The sequence below is a fragment of the Rhinoraja longicauda genome, chromosome 28, assembly GCF_053455715.1.
Source record: "Rhinoraja longicauda isolate Sanriku21f chromosome 28, sRhiLon1.1, whole genome shotgun sequence".
Lineage (NCBI taxonomy): Eukaryota > Metazoa > Chordata > Chondrichthyes > Rajiformes > Arhynchobatidae > Rhinoraja > Rhinoraja longicauda.
The window spans coordinates 16478159-16491337 of NC_135980.1; the positions used below are offsets into that span (position 1 = coordinate 16478159).

The 13179-nt window shown below is 41.1% G+C and overlaps 1 protein-coding gene across 8 annotated transcripts in view; it reads right to left on the minus strand.

Annotated features, from left to right (window-relative positions):
- Positions 1 to 11255, minus strand: part of eps15l1a (epidermal growth factor receptor pathway substrate 15-like 1a) — a 207958-nt gene extending 196703 nt beyond the window's left edge. For 4 of the 8 annotated variants that reach the window (XM_078423948.1, XM_078423949.1, XM_078423953.1 and 1 more), the window contains exon 1: positions 10984 to 11253. In XM_078423948.1, coding sequence (XP_078280074.1) covers positions 10984 to 11010 — 27 coding nt within the window. In that variant the 5' untranslated portion in view covers positions 11011 to 11253. Of the gene's footprint in view, positions 1 to 10983 lie in introns of all 8 variants that reach the window. The other 4 variants (XM_078423951.1, XM_078423950.1, XR_013549081.1 and 1 more) reach the window with 3 other exon arrangements.
- Between the last annotated feature and the right edge of the window lie 1924 nt (positions 11256 to 13179).

A 13179-nucleotide genomic window follows, 5' to 3' on the forward strand; every position in this document is an offset into this window, starting at 1 on the left:
ATAAAAACGAATTTGCATTATCTGGCACCTAACCAATGAAAAAACTATTTTTTCTGGTTTCTTACTAGTATACTAGGTTTTAGATTTTTCTAAAACTTGAGATCAAGAATCAACTGAGACTCCCTCACAATATTTCACCACGTTATGCCCCCATCACTGCTTCATACATACAAAAGCCTAATGAAATGTAAATTGGCGTGCCTCAAATGTCAATCACAACAGAGCCTTTCATTCTAGTTAGGTTGTGTTTTTTTCCCATCAGCTTTGACTTTAGCTGAAACTGCTCTGGAGTTACATAATGCAATAATTTTCCAAGTGGGAAGCACTTGATTCCATCTGCCACCTGTCCATCGCAACTGGTAGTACCAGGAAATAAATGGAGCCAAAAGCAAAGCACTTGCAGAAATGTAAAACGGAAAAAATGGAAATTCTCAGGTCAGACATCAATGGAAAGAGAAACGAGTAACGTTTCAGGAAAATGGTGTTTCACCAGAAATGTAAACTCATTCCTCTCCTCATTTTGTGTCAGGATTGATCAAACTTTTCCCCTGTTGTAGTAAAGTTGTAGTGTGCGGCACAGTGGCGCAGTGGCAGAGTTGCTGCCTTACAGCGCCAGAGACCTGGGTCCAATCCTGACCACGGGAGCTGTCTGCATGGAGTTTGCACATTCTCCCTGTGGCCACGCAGGTTTTCTCCGGGTGCTCCGGTTTCCTCCCGCATTTCAAAGATATGCAGGTTTCAAGGTTAAATTGGCTTCTGTAAATTGTGCCGGGTGATCGCTGGCGCAGACCCGGTGGGCCAAAGGGCCTGTTTCCACACTGAATCTCTAAGCTAAACCAAAGTTGTCAAATAAATGGTGTGATCATCTTTTCAGTCAATAAAAGGAAGCAGTACAGAAATAAAAATCTACAATTATTTAATATCTTTTGCACAACATGATAGCCAAAAACCATCACAGCAAATTCATACTTTTGAGTCTTTTTTAATAGCAAATTGTTAATTTGCACACAGGCGCAATGATGATCAGATGGAATAAGAAAAATACTGATAATACTCAGGAGGTTGGAAAACATCTATTGAAGCAAAGTTCACCTTTCATCAGTTTCCACATTTGCTACTTGCATTGATGGGTGCCAAAGCATTCAACCGGCTCAATGTCACTTTTGACAAAGCAGCCAACTTGATTGGCACAGAGGACATTCAATTCTTTCACCACCAATGCATTATGATTGTAGGGAATACTATCTACAAAATGCACCGCAATTTCTCCTTCCAGCAACATCTCCCAAACATTTACCTCCAATCAGGACAACACGTCCAAGTTAGAAACATAGAAAATAGGTGCAGGAGGAGGCCATTCAGCCCTTCGAGCCAGCACCGCCATTCATTGTGATCATGGCTGATCGTCCACAATCAATAACCCGTGTCTGCCTTCTCCCCATATCCCTTGATTCCACTAGCCCCTAGTGCTCTATCTAACTCTCTCTTAAATCCATCCAGTGACTTGGCCTCCACTGCCCTCTGTGGCAGAGAATTCCACAAATTCACAACTCTCTGGGTGAAAAAGTTCCTTCTCACCTCAGTTTTAAATGACCTCCCCTTTATTCTAAGACTGTGGCCCCTGGTTCTGAACTCACCCAACATTGGGGAAAAAAATTCCTTATCGTGCATTATACGACATTCTGATTTTGGACATATACTACCATTACTTCATCACCACTGACCCTAAATCCTGAATTTCTATACTGAATGATAGTTCATCAGAATGACTGCAGCAGTTCAAGGAAATGGCTCAGCTGCAGCTCCTCAAGGTCACCCAAGAACAGAAACAAATGGTGGCTTTTCTATAGATGCTCAGATTCCAAAAGAAACAAACGGCTATTTTATCACTGAAGTATTTACAGCTCTACGTTTAATTCAGACTTGCAACATCTGCAATATTTTGTGCCTGAATCTACTGAAGAGGTATTGGTTAAGATTTAGATGATGCATAGGACCCAAAGAGAATTGCTCTGGTATCTTTAGGTGATATCATAGGGCATTTAGATCAAGGCTCCGGACAACACCAAGGAATTAAAGGGTCTAGACCAAGTGCTGGTAACTGGAATTAGTATAGATGGTTAATTTAATCAACTTGGACAAGGAAGGCCAAAGGGCCATTTCCTGTGCTGCATGGGTCTATGATACTATTACCGTGGTCAAAAAATACTACCTGCAAATGATCTTTTGAAACAATGTTGTTTGAACTGGAACGTTTAAACTTTGCACTGGACACATTGTGAGAGCGATGTTACCAAGAGATTTTCATCAAATTTTCATGTTAGATTTTCATCTTATTGCATGAGGATCTCTACTTTTGTCAAGTCAAGTCAAGTCAATTTTATTTATATAGCACATTTAAAAACAACCCACGTTGACCAAAGTGCTGTACATCAGTTCAGGTACTAAGAAATGAACATACAATGGCACACAAACATAACAGCACATACATAAACTGTTCACAGCGGCCCCTCAGAGGGCCTCAAACGCTAGGGAGTAGAAATAGGTTTTGAGCCTGGACTTAAAGGAGTCGATGGAGGGGGCAGTTCTGATGGGGAGAGGGATGCTGTTCCACAGTCTCGGAGCTGCAACCGCAAAAGATTAGGAAAGCCAGGACTGTCCTAAAAAAATAGGTTAAAAGAGAGAAAGATATTCAAAATCAGAAAGTCTCATTAAAAATAAAGATATATTATTCCATTAGTAGGAGAAATAGATTCAAAAGAATAAGTGGGCTGAAGAATTTGTTACTCAGCAGATTATAATAATCTGAAATGCAATCTCAAAGTACCTAAATCTGATTCAATAACTTTCAAAAAGAATTGAAATAACTACTTGTAGGACAATGACAAAATAATATGTGCAATTGACCAACTCTATCAAAAAAACAGCATTGATATATTGGACTATGTAGCTTCCACCTATGCTGTATGATTTTGTTTGTAGATTTCAATGGTGAGAATAAAAATAAGTGAAGCAGAAAATGCATAGTAACAAATAAGGATTATATCTAATATTACTCATTAACATGGAACAGAAATGAACCAGGACATCTCTGTTTGTTTCTTTCATTTTGTCAACTTTTATCATTATTAAATTCTGACAGATCTGCATTGTGACAAAGAAAGAACTTTATAATGACATTATATCAGTCTTAGTAAACAACATACAGTGCATTCAGAAGTCCCTTCACTTTTTCCACATTTTGCTACGTTACGAAAAAATGAAGGGGTCTGAATACTTTCTGAACGCACTGTATAGAAGCCCTGCATAAGTGATGGAAGAATCGTATAAACTATCCACCTGTCAGGAACTGCATGCCCTATCTGTGGAAGATCCTGTAGTTTCAACTCATTAACTCGCAAGTGGATGCAATTTCAAAGTAATGCCAAAGAAAAAATGCATCATAACTGCTAACCCAGGGAAGACAGCAATTCCAGTTGTTTCTCCGTAAATGCAACGGACCTTAAAGTTCGTCAGAAATTTCTCCTTGAAATTGAGCATCCACCGTTCAGTCTGGAGCACCCATGTGCTGCAGTTGCAACATAATTTGTGTCCTGCCAGGCTTAATGTAAATGAAATATTTAATTATATTGTACATTTAATTACATTTCTTTTTCCATAAATTATTTGTATTACTTTGCTATCATTTCCACCCTATTTTAAACTTTATGGCAAGAATACTCTGCTGCCAAGCATCTTTTAAATTCAGTGAACCTATTTCACCTAGAATAGGTAATTACGTTAAAAACTAGAAATTATAATATTAAATAACTTGGATAGTAACAAAATGAAAAACATAAGTATTTTTAAAAAGCAAAAAAAAATCCAATTTTACAAAATGAGCCATTTATTTCAAAGGCCTACCTTGAATGCAACATTAAAGGAAAAACTGAGAAAAATCAGTATAGCTCAAATTAGCAGAAATCACACAGCTTGTACTAAACTATTCATTTTAATACCTTAAAAGATAATTAGGGGTGTCTATGAACATTCTTATGATTGCTTCAAGTGAGTTAGCAAAAGCAACCAATCTTAATTTTGAAACACAACTTAAATAAAGCTTTAGATGTAGAAACAAGGAACTGCAGATGCTGGTTTATCAAGGAAAGGCACAAAACGCTGGAGTAACTTAGCAGGTCAGGCAATTTCCCTGGAGAACATGGATAAGTGATGTTTCGGGTCGGGACCCTTCTTCAGATTGATGATCAGTCAGAAGAAGGGTTCTGACCCGAAACATCGCTTATCCAGGTTCTCCAGAGAAATTGCCTGACCTGCTGTCTGATCTGCTGAGTTATTCCAGCATTTTGTGTCCTTCCTTAAATAAAGCTTTCCTGCAACTTTTATTTTTGAAGGCTTCTCAAACAAACCCAGATTGAACAGCAACTCTCAACTCCATTATATATATATTGACATGCTCTGAAAAACACACTCAAACCCTTGTTAGCTCCACTAGTCCAAAATCCATTTGTTTCTCTGACTCCAGGCTCATGTGCACAACCGCACCCATTCCAAAGTCTTTTTATAGAACTACGCATCTACAGAAAACTCCTTAAACATCCCTCCTTTTCTGAACCGATAAAACTGATAGGATATGTAAATATTCAGTTGGTCGAGTCCACCTGGATTTTATAGCTACTGGTTTGGCATCTATTTTCTTTATAGCTCACAGAAGCATTTTGTTTCTCCAAACAATGAAATGCTGTACAAATATATCAACCTTAATTGAACTACATGTCAGATACTCTTTGAAAGTAAGATTCCAATTCCAAACAGCCACCTATTGCACAGGAAAGACAACACATGGCTGAGACCTGGAATTTAACCAAATTAAACACAGACTACAAAGAAGTGAACTGACCAAGCTTAGTCAGGTGCAGGGCTTCAGGTAACATTCAAACACTGCAAACCTGCAACTAAAACAAAATCCTTTGTCCTGATCCTTTCCTTGCTTCTGTGCAGAGGATTCGGCAGCTTAATTAAAACACCCTGCAAAACAAATCAATTGCACTGTTCAATACTCACACTGCGCTAATCTTAGAACTCCTGCAGGTTATCAAATCAAATATAACAGAAACTTCGATAACTGACACGAGTTAAGCATTGGTTGGAATTCCTAGTTAAAGTAGCTACCATCACCACAAAATTGTTTTACTAGTGATCCAATCCTCAAAGATGAGTTTTTACCTGAAGGAACTGATTACTTAGAATGGGATTTCAGAACAAAGCCATGAAAAAAAAATACAGGTTCCAATTGCAAAAGCAATACAGCAAACATGAACTTCCTTGTACCACCATCAAATAAAAAGGTTCTACACTCATGCAATTAGCCTTTGGAACTTGTTGGTAATCTGACGGGATGCTATGTAGCGGCACGGTAGCGCAGCGGTAGAGTTGCTGCTTTACAGCGAATGCAGCGCCGGAGACTCGGGTTCGATCCTGACTACGGGTGCTGTACTGTAAGGATTTTGTACGTTCTCCCCGTGACCTGCGTGGGTTTTCTCCGAGATCTTCGGTTTCCTCCCACACTCCAAAGACGTACAGGTATGTAGGTTAATTGGCTGGGTAAATGTAAAAAAAAATTGTCCCTAGTGGGTGTAGGATAGTGTTAATGTACGGGGATCGCTGGGCGGCACGGACTTGGTGGGCCGAAAAGGCCTGTTTCCGGCTGTATATATATGATATGATATGATATGTAAAATCTTCCCTCTCTACTACAACAAAATGCTGTGGGATAAAAAATATATATTTAAACATCCCAGCAGTAACCTGATGAAAATATAGCTTCAAGATCTAAAATGTTAACCAAAATAGGGATGAAATAAGGCAGTATCGTAGCCAAGAACCAAATCTCGGATCATGACTGCTACACATAATACCTACTGAAATCATTCAGTTCATTGCAACTTTACAAAACACTGGTTAGCCCGCACTTGGAAGTATACTGTGCAGTTTTGGTCACCACATAATAGGAAGGATGCAATTGCTCTGGAGATAGTACAGAGGAGACTAGGATGTTGCCTGGATGGGATAACTTTCATTATGGGGAGGATTAGATAGGCTAGGTTTGTTTCCCTGGATCGGAGGCAGGATTCCCTGGATCGGTTGTCAGGATTTGATGGCCTGATTTATAGGGAGAGGTTGGGCAGGATAAAATTATATTCCTTGGAGTACAGAAGAATTACTAAATCATGAAAAAGTCAACCTAACAAGAGATATTCAGCGGCGAAAAAGAGGAAGAAAAATACATATATGAAAGCTTATCTTTCAATTAATTATCCTTTTTTAAAAAAACACTAGTGACTGATAGTCTACACGGCCCCTGCCAGTATGGAAGGCCTAGGTGTGAGCATCCAACTTTTAAAAGGTCAAACAGCTAAAAATTAAACAAGGACTAAACTGTTAAGTACAGCAGAACAGAAACCAGAAATGTGAATTTTAACAGTTTCCAAATATCTACTTAAAATGTATTCTTCTTACTCCCCTTTAACGTTCCTCTCATTTCCATCACCTTTCCTATTAAAACCAACAAATCATCTGAATACCTGATTAATTGCATTCTTCATTGATTTTTTTCATTTTTGATCATCCCTTCTCTGGTTTGTTAATCTATGTTTGTTTCACTCCATTAATAGCTAATCCAAATAGTAGAGATACTTGCATATGCATGGTAAAATAATTAATGAAAATTTATGAATAACGCTCAATATACGGCCACCTCCAGTTTTCAGCATCTCCTTTATTCTGTTGCAACAGAGTGGAATGCTTTTTAAAAAAAAAGATTTATTGAACCAAATGTGTTCATTTCAAGGTTCAGCACAAACTGAACAAGAAGCTACCACTCTCTCACATTTGGAACTTAATATGCAGATCATGCTTTAATTTTCTATACCCTCTGTATCTGGAATGAATGTTTGAGCCAAAGCAACCAACTAACCATATTTTGTCCCTAACAAGATTGCATATAGTTAATTTAATATCCATTGCCTAATATCAGTACTTTATCTCCACTACAAATAACATTCAATAATATTTGGTAGGCGAGTTACGAGTGTTTTCTGAGGAATAAGCTATACATGCATTTACATAAACACAGATGATCAGCGATGGTCAGCATGCTTTTGTGCATGGGAGATTGTGTCTCACGAATCTGATTGAGCCTTTTGAAGATGTAAAATAAAAACTTGAGGGCAGAGCTGTAGACTTTTTCTATGGATTTCAACAAGGCATTTGATAAGGTTCCGCTTGGTAGGCTGCTCTGGAAGGTTAGATCACATGGTATCCAGGGAGAACTAGCCGATTGGATAGAGAACTGGCTTCATAGAAGGAAGCAGAGGGTGATGGTAGAATGTTGTTTTGTCGGACTGGCGACATGTGACTAATGGTGTGCCTCAGGGACCGTGCTGGGCCCATTGCTGTTTGTGGTTTACATCAACGATTTGGATGAGAATGTACAAGGCAGGATTAGTAAATTTGCAGATGACATTAAAGTGGATGGTATTGTAGACAGCTAAGATGGCTATCAAAGATTACATCAGGATCAGTTGGGCAAGTGGGTTGAGGAATGGTTAATGGAGTTTAATACAGATAAGTACAAGGCGTTGCAATTTGGGAAGTCAAACCAGGGCAGGGTCTTCACAGTGAATGCCAGGACTCTGGTGAGTGTTGTAGAGCAGACGGATCCAGTAGAGCAAATGCTAGAAAGTGGCATCACAGGTAGATAGGGTGGTCAAGAAGGTTTTTGGGACAATGGCCTTCGTCAGGCAGGGTATTGAGTATATTATGTTACAGTTGTTCAAACCGTTGGTGAGACCACTTTTGGAGTACTTACTGTATTCAGTTTTGGTCACTCAACTACAAGAAAGATGTTGTTAAGCTGAAAAGAATGCAGAAGTCTACGAGGATGTTGCCAAGACTTGAGGGCCTGAAGTATAGGAAGAGGTTTGGCAGGCTAGGACTTTATTCCTTAGAGCACAGAGGGATGACGGTGAACTTATGAAGTGTATAAGATCATGAGGGGAAATAGATAGAGCAGATGCACAGAATCTTTAAACCAGAAAAGAGGAATCAAGAACGAAAATACAGAGGTCATAAGGAATAGTAGAATGAGGCCATTCAGCCCATCAAGTTACTCCGCCATTCAATCATGGCTGATCTATATCTCCCTCCTAACCCCATTCTCCTGTCCTCTCCATAACCTCTGACACCTGTATCAATCAAGAATCTATCTCTGCCTTAAAAAGATCCACTGAATTGGCTTCCACAGCCTTCTGCGGCAAAGAATTCCACAGATTCACCACCCTCTGAATAAAGAAATATCTGCTCATCTCCTTCCTAAAAGAACGTCCTTTAATTCTGAGGCTATGACCTCTAGTCCTAGACTCTCCCACTAGTGGAAACATCCTCTTCACATCCACTCTATCCAAACCTTTCACTATTCTTCATGTTTCAATTAGGTTCCCCCTCATTCTTCTAAACACCAGCGAATACAGGCCCAGTGCCGACAAACGTTCATCCTAGGCTAACCTACTCATTCCTGGAGGTTTAAGGTGAGAGGGGAAAGGTAAAAAGAATCTGAGAGGCAACTTTTTCCCATATAGGTCATATGGTCATCATGGAAAGTAGAATTAGGCAATTTGGCCCATCAAGTCTATGTCATTCAATCATGGCTGATCTATCTCTCCCTCCTAACCCCATTCTCCTGCCTTCTCCCCATAAACTCTGACACCTGTAGTAATCAAGAATCTATCTATATCTGCCTTAAAAATATCCAATGACAACCTCCACAGCCAACTGTGGCAAAGAATTCCACAGATTCACCACCCTCTGACGAAAGAAATGTCTCCTCATATCCTTCCTAAAAGAGCGTCCTTTAATTCTGAAAGAACGTCCTATAATTCTGAGGGCGGTGGGTAAATGGAATGAGATAGCAGAGGAGCTAGTTGAGGCCAATACTATAACAACATTTAAAAGATACTTGGACAGGGACAGTTTAGAGGGATATGGGCCAAATGCAGGCAGATGGAATTAGTGGAAATGGGGGAACTTGATCGGTATAAGCAAGTTGGCCCTAAGAGCCTGTTTCCGTGATCATACCCTGGTGTGAAAGATAATATGTATGAGAGAATTCACTATCACAAAACAGGTATGTTGCTATTACAGAAATACTTGGAAAACATCAGTTTGGAACAACCATTTTTTTTAAAAAGGAACATCCAGCTTTACAATTTACAATTGTTGTGCAACAATTTTGGCATAGAAGCCTGTAGTTCATAAAAAAAATCAATTACAACTCTTTGATCTTAAAATAAAATATTTCATTGACACTATCGCTATAAAACTTTAAACAGAAAAGTGTGTAATCAATTGTGTGACTTCAGTCAAAACTTAATCAAACATGAATGCAGGGTCATCAACCTGAAACATTAACTTTAGCTTCATTCTCCACAAATGTTTAGTATTTCAAGCATTTTACAACCTTAGTTTGAATGTGTAAACTTACTTCTATTTCTCTTTGTACATTGTTTGCTGAATTGCAAATATGGTTAGTATTTTCTATTCAATCTTTCATTTATCAATGACCTTTGACAGAGATCTGGAAACTCATCTTAATTGCGTACCTTTAATACCAGCATAACAATCTGCAAATTTGAAAAATCCATAAACCTTTACATTATAAAATCATAACCAGTCCTATTCCAGTGAACTAAGCAAATCAAAATAGAAAACAATGTTCTCTTGTTCATTAGAATGTTGCTAACCCAAAGAACTACAAGACTGAAAGAATATCTACATATATTTTGAACAGAATATACATAGTTGTGCCTCAATACAAATGTAACAACATTTTTTTTAAAGGGTCCCACTGCAATCATAACTGCCTGTATTCCATATTTAGCCTAAACAGTTAGTCAGAGCAGAAATGGTCACGTCCAGAAGAGCGACAAGGATCGATCCAAGCAATGGGATGGGATGGGATGGATGGCAGATTTTCTGCAGTTCTCCATTACTAAGTGACCCCTGGTGGTTGCACTTATTTTTTATGTATGTCAGGCTCAATGGTGAACCCGAAACTGTCAATAAAGCTGAAGATAGACACAAAATGCTGGAGTAACTCAGCGGGACAAGCAGCATCTCTGGAGAAGAGAAATGGGTGACGTTTCGGGTCGAGACCCTTCTTCAGACAATAAAGTGCCAGCAATCACCAGCAATGATCATTCAGAGAATTGTGACATTCCATTGACATTTAAATGCTAACACTGTTCAACACTCCCATTTTCAGGATAAAACTGAAAAGATAGTAAACGGAAAATAAAACATTTTGAGGCTCTATATTGTACATATTAGCACATGCAATTTCTGAATCAGTGTCATATAGCTTCTGCCTGAATGAGAAAACAGGCATCGACAACAGCAGATTGATATACAAATGGCAGGCAGATCAACACATTAACAGTGACCAAAACAGTAAAAGGGGCAATTTCAGGACACCTCGTCTTTTGCGTATCTTTCTGAGAAGGTATAAATAGGGGGCAACGGTTCTCTTCTTCCGCCGGAAATGTACGGATCCAGTACTGATGTAAACATTGGGGATAGAGACGGTGCCGGACCCCAGGGTCAGCACCTCGCCGACCGCAGAAAAGGAGACGGCGGTGCACACACCGAGACGGCTAATGGTGGACGCCGAGAGCCGAGGTTATCCGCCGAGGGGGGCCATTTGCAGGGGCTGCCAACAGTACCCACGGGGCTGGAACTCGGCCCTCCTCCGCTCCGACTCCCCGGCCGCGGCCTAAAAGCCTCCCGTTTGCCAACCCTGCCTTCTCACAAACACGCGCAATTCTCGCCTTCAGGGGCCTGCGTCGGATGCGGGGCTTGAGCCGAGGGCGGGGACCGCGTCCGAGCCTGGCCTTCAAGCTCGCTTTGGCGGCCCATCGGATCGCTCAGTACCTGGGTGAGGGAGAGCAGCGCCGCCATCTTCGCCGCGGAACTGCAGCCGCGCACCCACCGACCGACCGACGGACGGCCCACCAGCGGGCGCGGGCGCGAGGTAAACACACCCACCCGCGCCGGCGGGAGCGGAAGGCGGGCGCGCGCGCGCGCTCTCTCCAGGTGCGGGGAGAGGCTGCGCGGCACTCCAATGGCGCAGCCTGCTGATGGCTCTCCGCCCGGAGTAACCCTCGCCGTACGAGGCGGTGCATGGGCCTCCCGCGCCCCGAACTGTCAGCGATTAACACTCCCTCTCCTGACCCGGACCGACCTTGGACGGCGCTCGCACCTATATTTTTTAAACAGCTGGAAATGGTTACTAAAAATGCCACGAGAAAGAAGGTTTGACTTCCAGTTCTTTGGTTTTAGTTTAGTCCGCCGAGGACCAAGGAACAAACAGTGAATTGATGATATTTTAAATGTTTATTGCAGGTTTAAAATGGCCTGTTGTTGGGATAAAAAAATCGAAAGGGCTCATTAAAGTACAATAGCACTTGAAATCCGCAGTCATTGATGCAGAACAACGTTTACAACGCGATAATGATGAGTTAATGTGTTTTAATTATAACCATGAGAACCTAATATAAAATTGGGCATCAGGGATAATTCTTTTATTCATTTTTAAATGAAGAATGGGATTTCTATGCACATTTGAAAGTTATCATTTATGCCATCATCATGAATGTCAGAAACTGCCAGAGTAAGGCAATAAGCAAACTGGAAGAACATATAATGTGGATAAATGTGAGGTTATCCTGCAAGAACAGGAAGGCACATTATAGACAATAGGTGCAGGAGTAGGCCATTCGGCCCTTCGAGCCAGCACCGCCATTCAATGTGATCATGGCTGATCATTCCCAATCAGTACCCCATTCCTGCCGTCTCCCCATACCCCCTGACTCCGCTATCCTTAAGAGCCCTATCTAGCTCTCTCTTGAACACATTCAGAGAATTGGCCTCCACTGCCTTCTGTGGCAGAGAATTCCACAGATTCACAGCTCTCTGACTGAAAAAGTTTTTCCTCGTCTCCGTTCTAAATGTCCTACCCCTTATTCTTAAACTGTGGCCCCTTGTTCTGGACTCCCCCAACATTGGGAACATGTTTCCTGCCTCTAACGTGTCCAACCCCTTAATAATCTTATACGTTTCGATAAGATCCCCTCTCATCCTTCTAAATTCCAGTGTATACAAGCCTAGTCGCTCCAGTCTTTCAACATATGACAGTCCTGCCATTCCGGGAATTAACCTGGTAAACCTACGCTGCACGCCCTTAATAGCATGATTTTCCTTCCTCAAATTTGGAGACCAAAACTGCACACAGTACTCCAGGTGCAGTCTCACTAGGGCCCTGTACAACTGCAGAAGGACCTCTTTGCTCCTATACTCAACTCCTCTTGTTGTGAAGGCCAACATTCCATTGGCTTTCTTCACTGCCTGCTGTACCTGCATGCTTCCTTTCAGTGACTGATGCACTAGGACACCCAGATCTCGTTGTACGTCCCCTTTTCCTAACCTGACACCATTCAGATAATACTCTGCCTTCCTATTCTTACCACCAAAGTGAATAACCTCACACTTATCCATATTAAACTGCATCTGCTATGCATCCGCCCACTCACACAACCTGTCCAAGTCATCCTGCAACCTCATAGCATCTTCCTCAAGTTCACACTACCACCCAGCTTTGTATCATCTGCAAATTTGCTAATGGTACTTTTAATCCCTTCATCCAAGTCATTAATGTATATTGTCCCAGCACCGAGCCTTGCAGTACCCCACTAGTTACTGCCTGCCATTCTGAAAGGGACCCATTTATCCCCACTCTTTGCTTTGTCTGGCAACCAATTTTCTAACCAATATTATTATCTGAATGGTGTCAGATTAGGAAAAGGGGAGGTGCAATGAGACCTGGGTGTACATCAGTCACTGAAAGTAAGCATGCAGGTACAGCGGGCAGTGAAGAAAGCTAATGGCATGTTGGCCTTCATTGCGAGCGGATTTGAGTTTAGGCGCAAGGAGGTCCTACTGCATTTGTACAGGGCTCTGGAGAGACCACACCTGGAGTATTGTGTGCAATTTTGGTCTCCTAATTTGAGGAAGGACATTATTGCTATTGAGGGAGTGCAGTGTAGGTTCACCAGGTTAATTCCAGGGAGG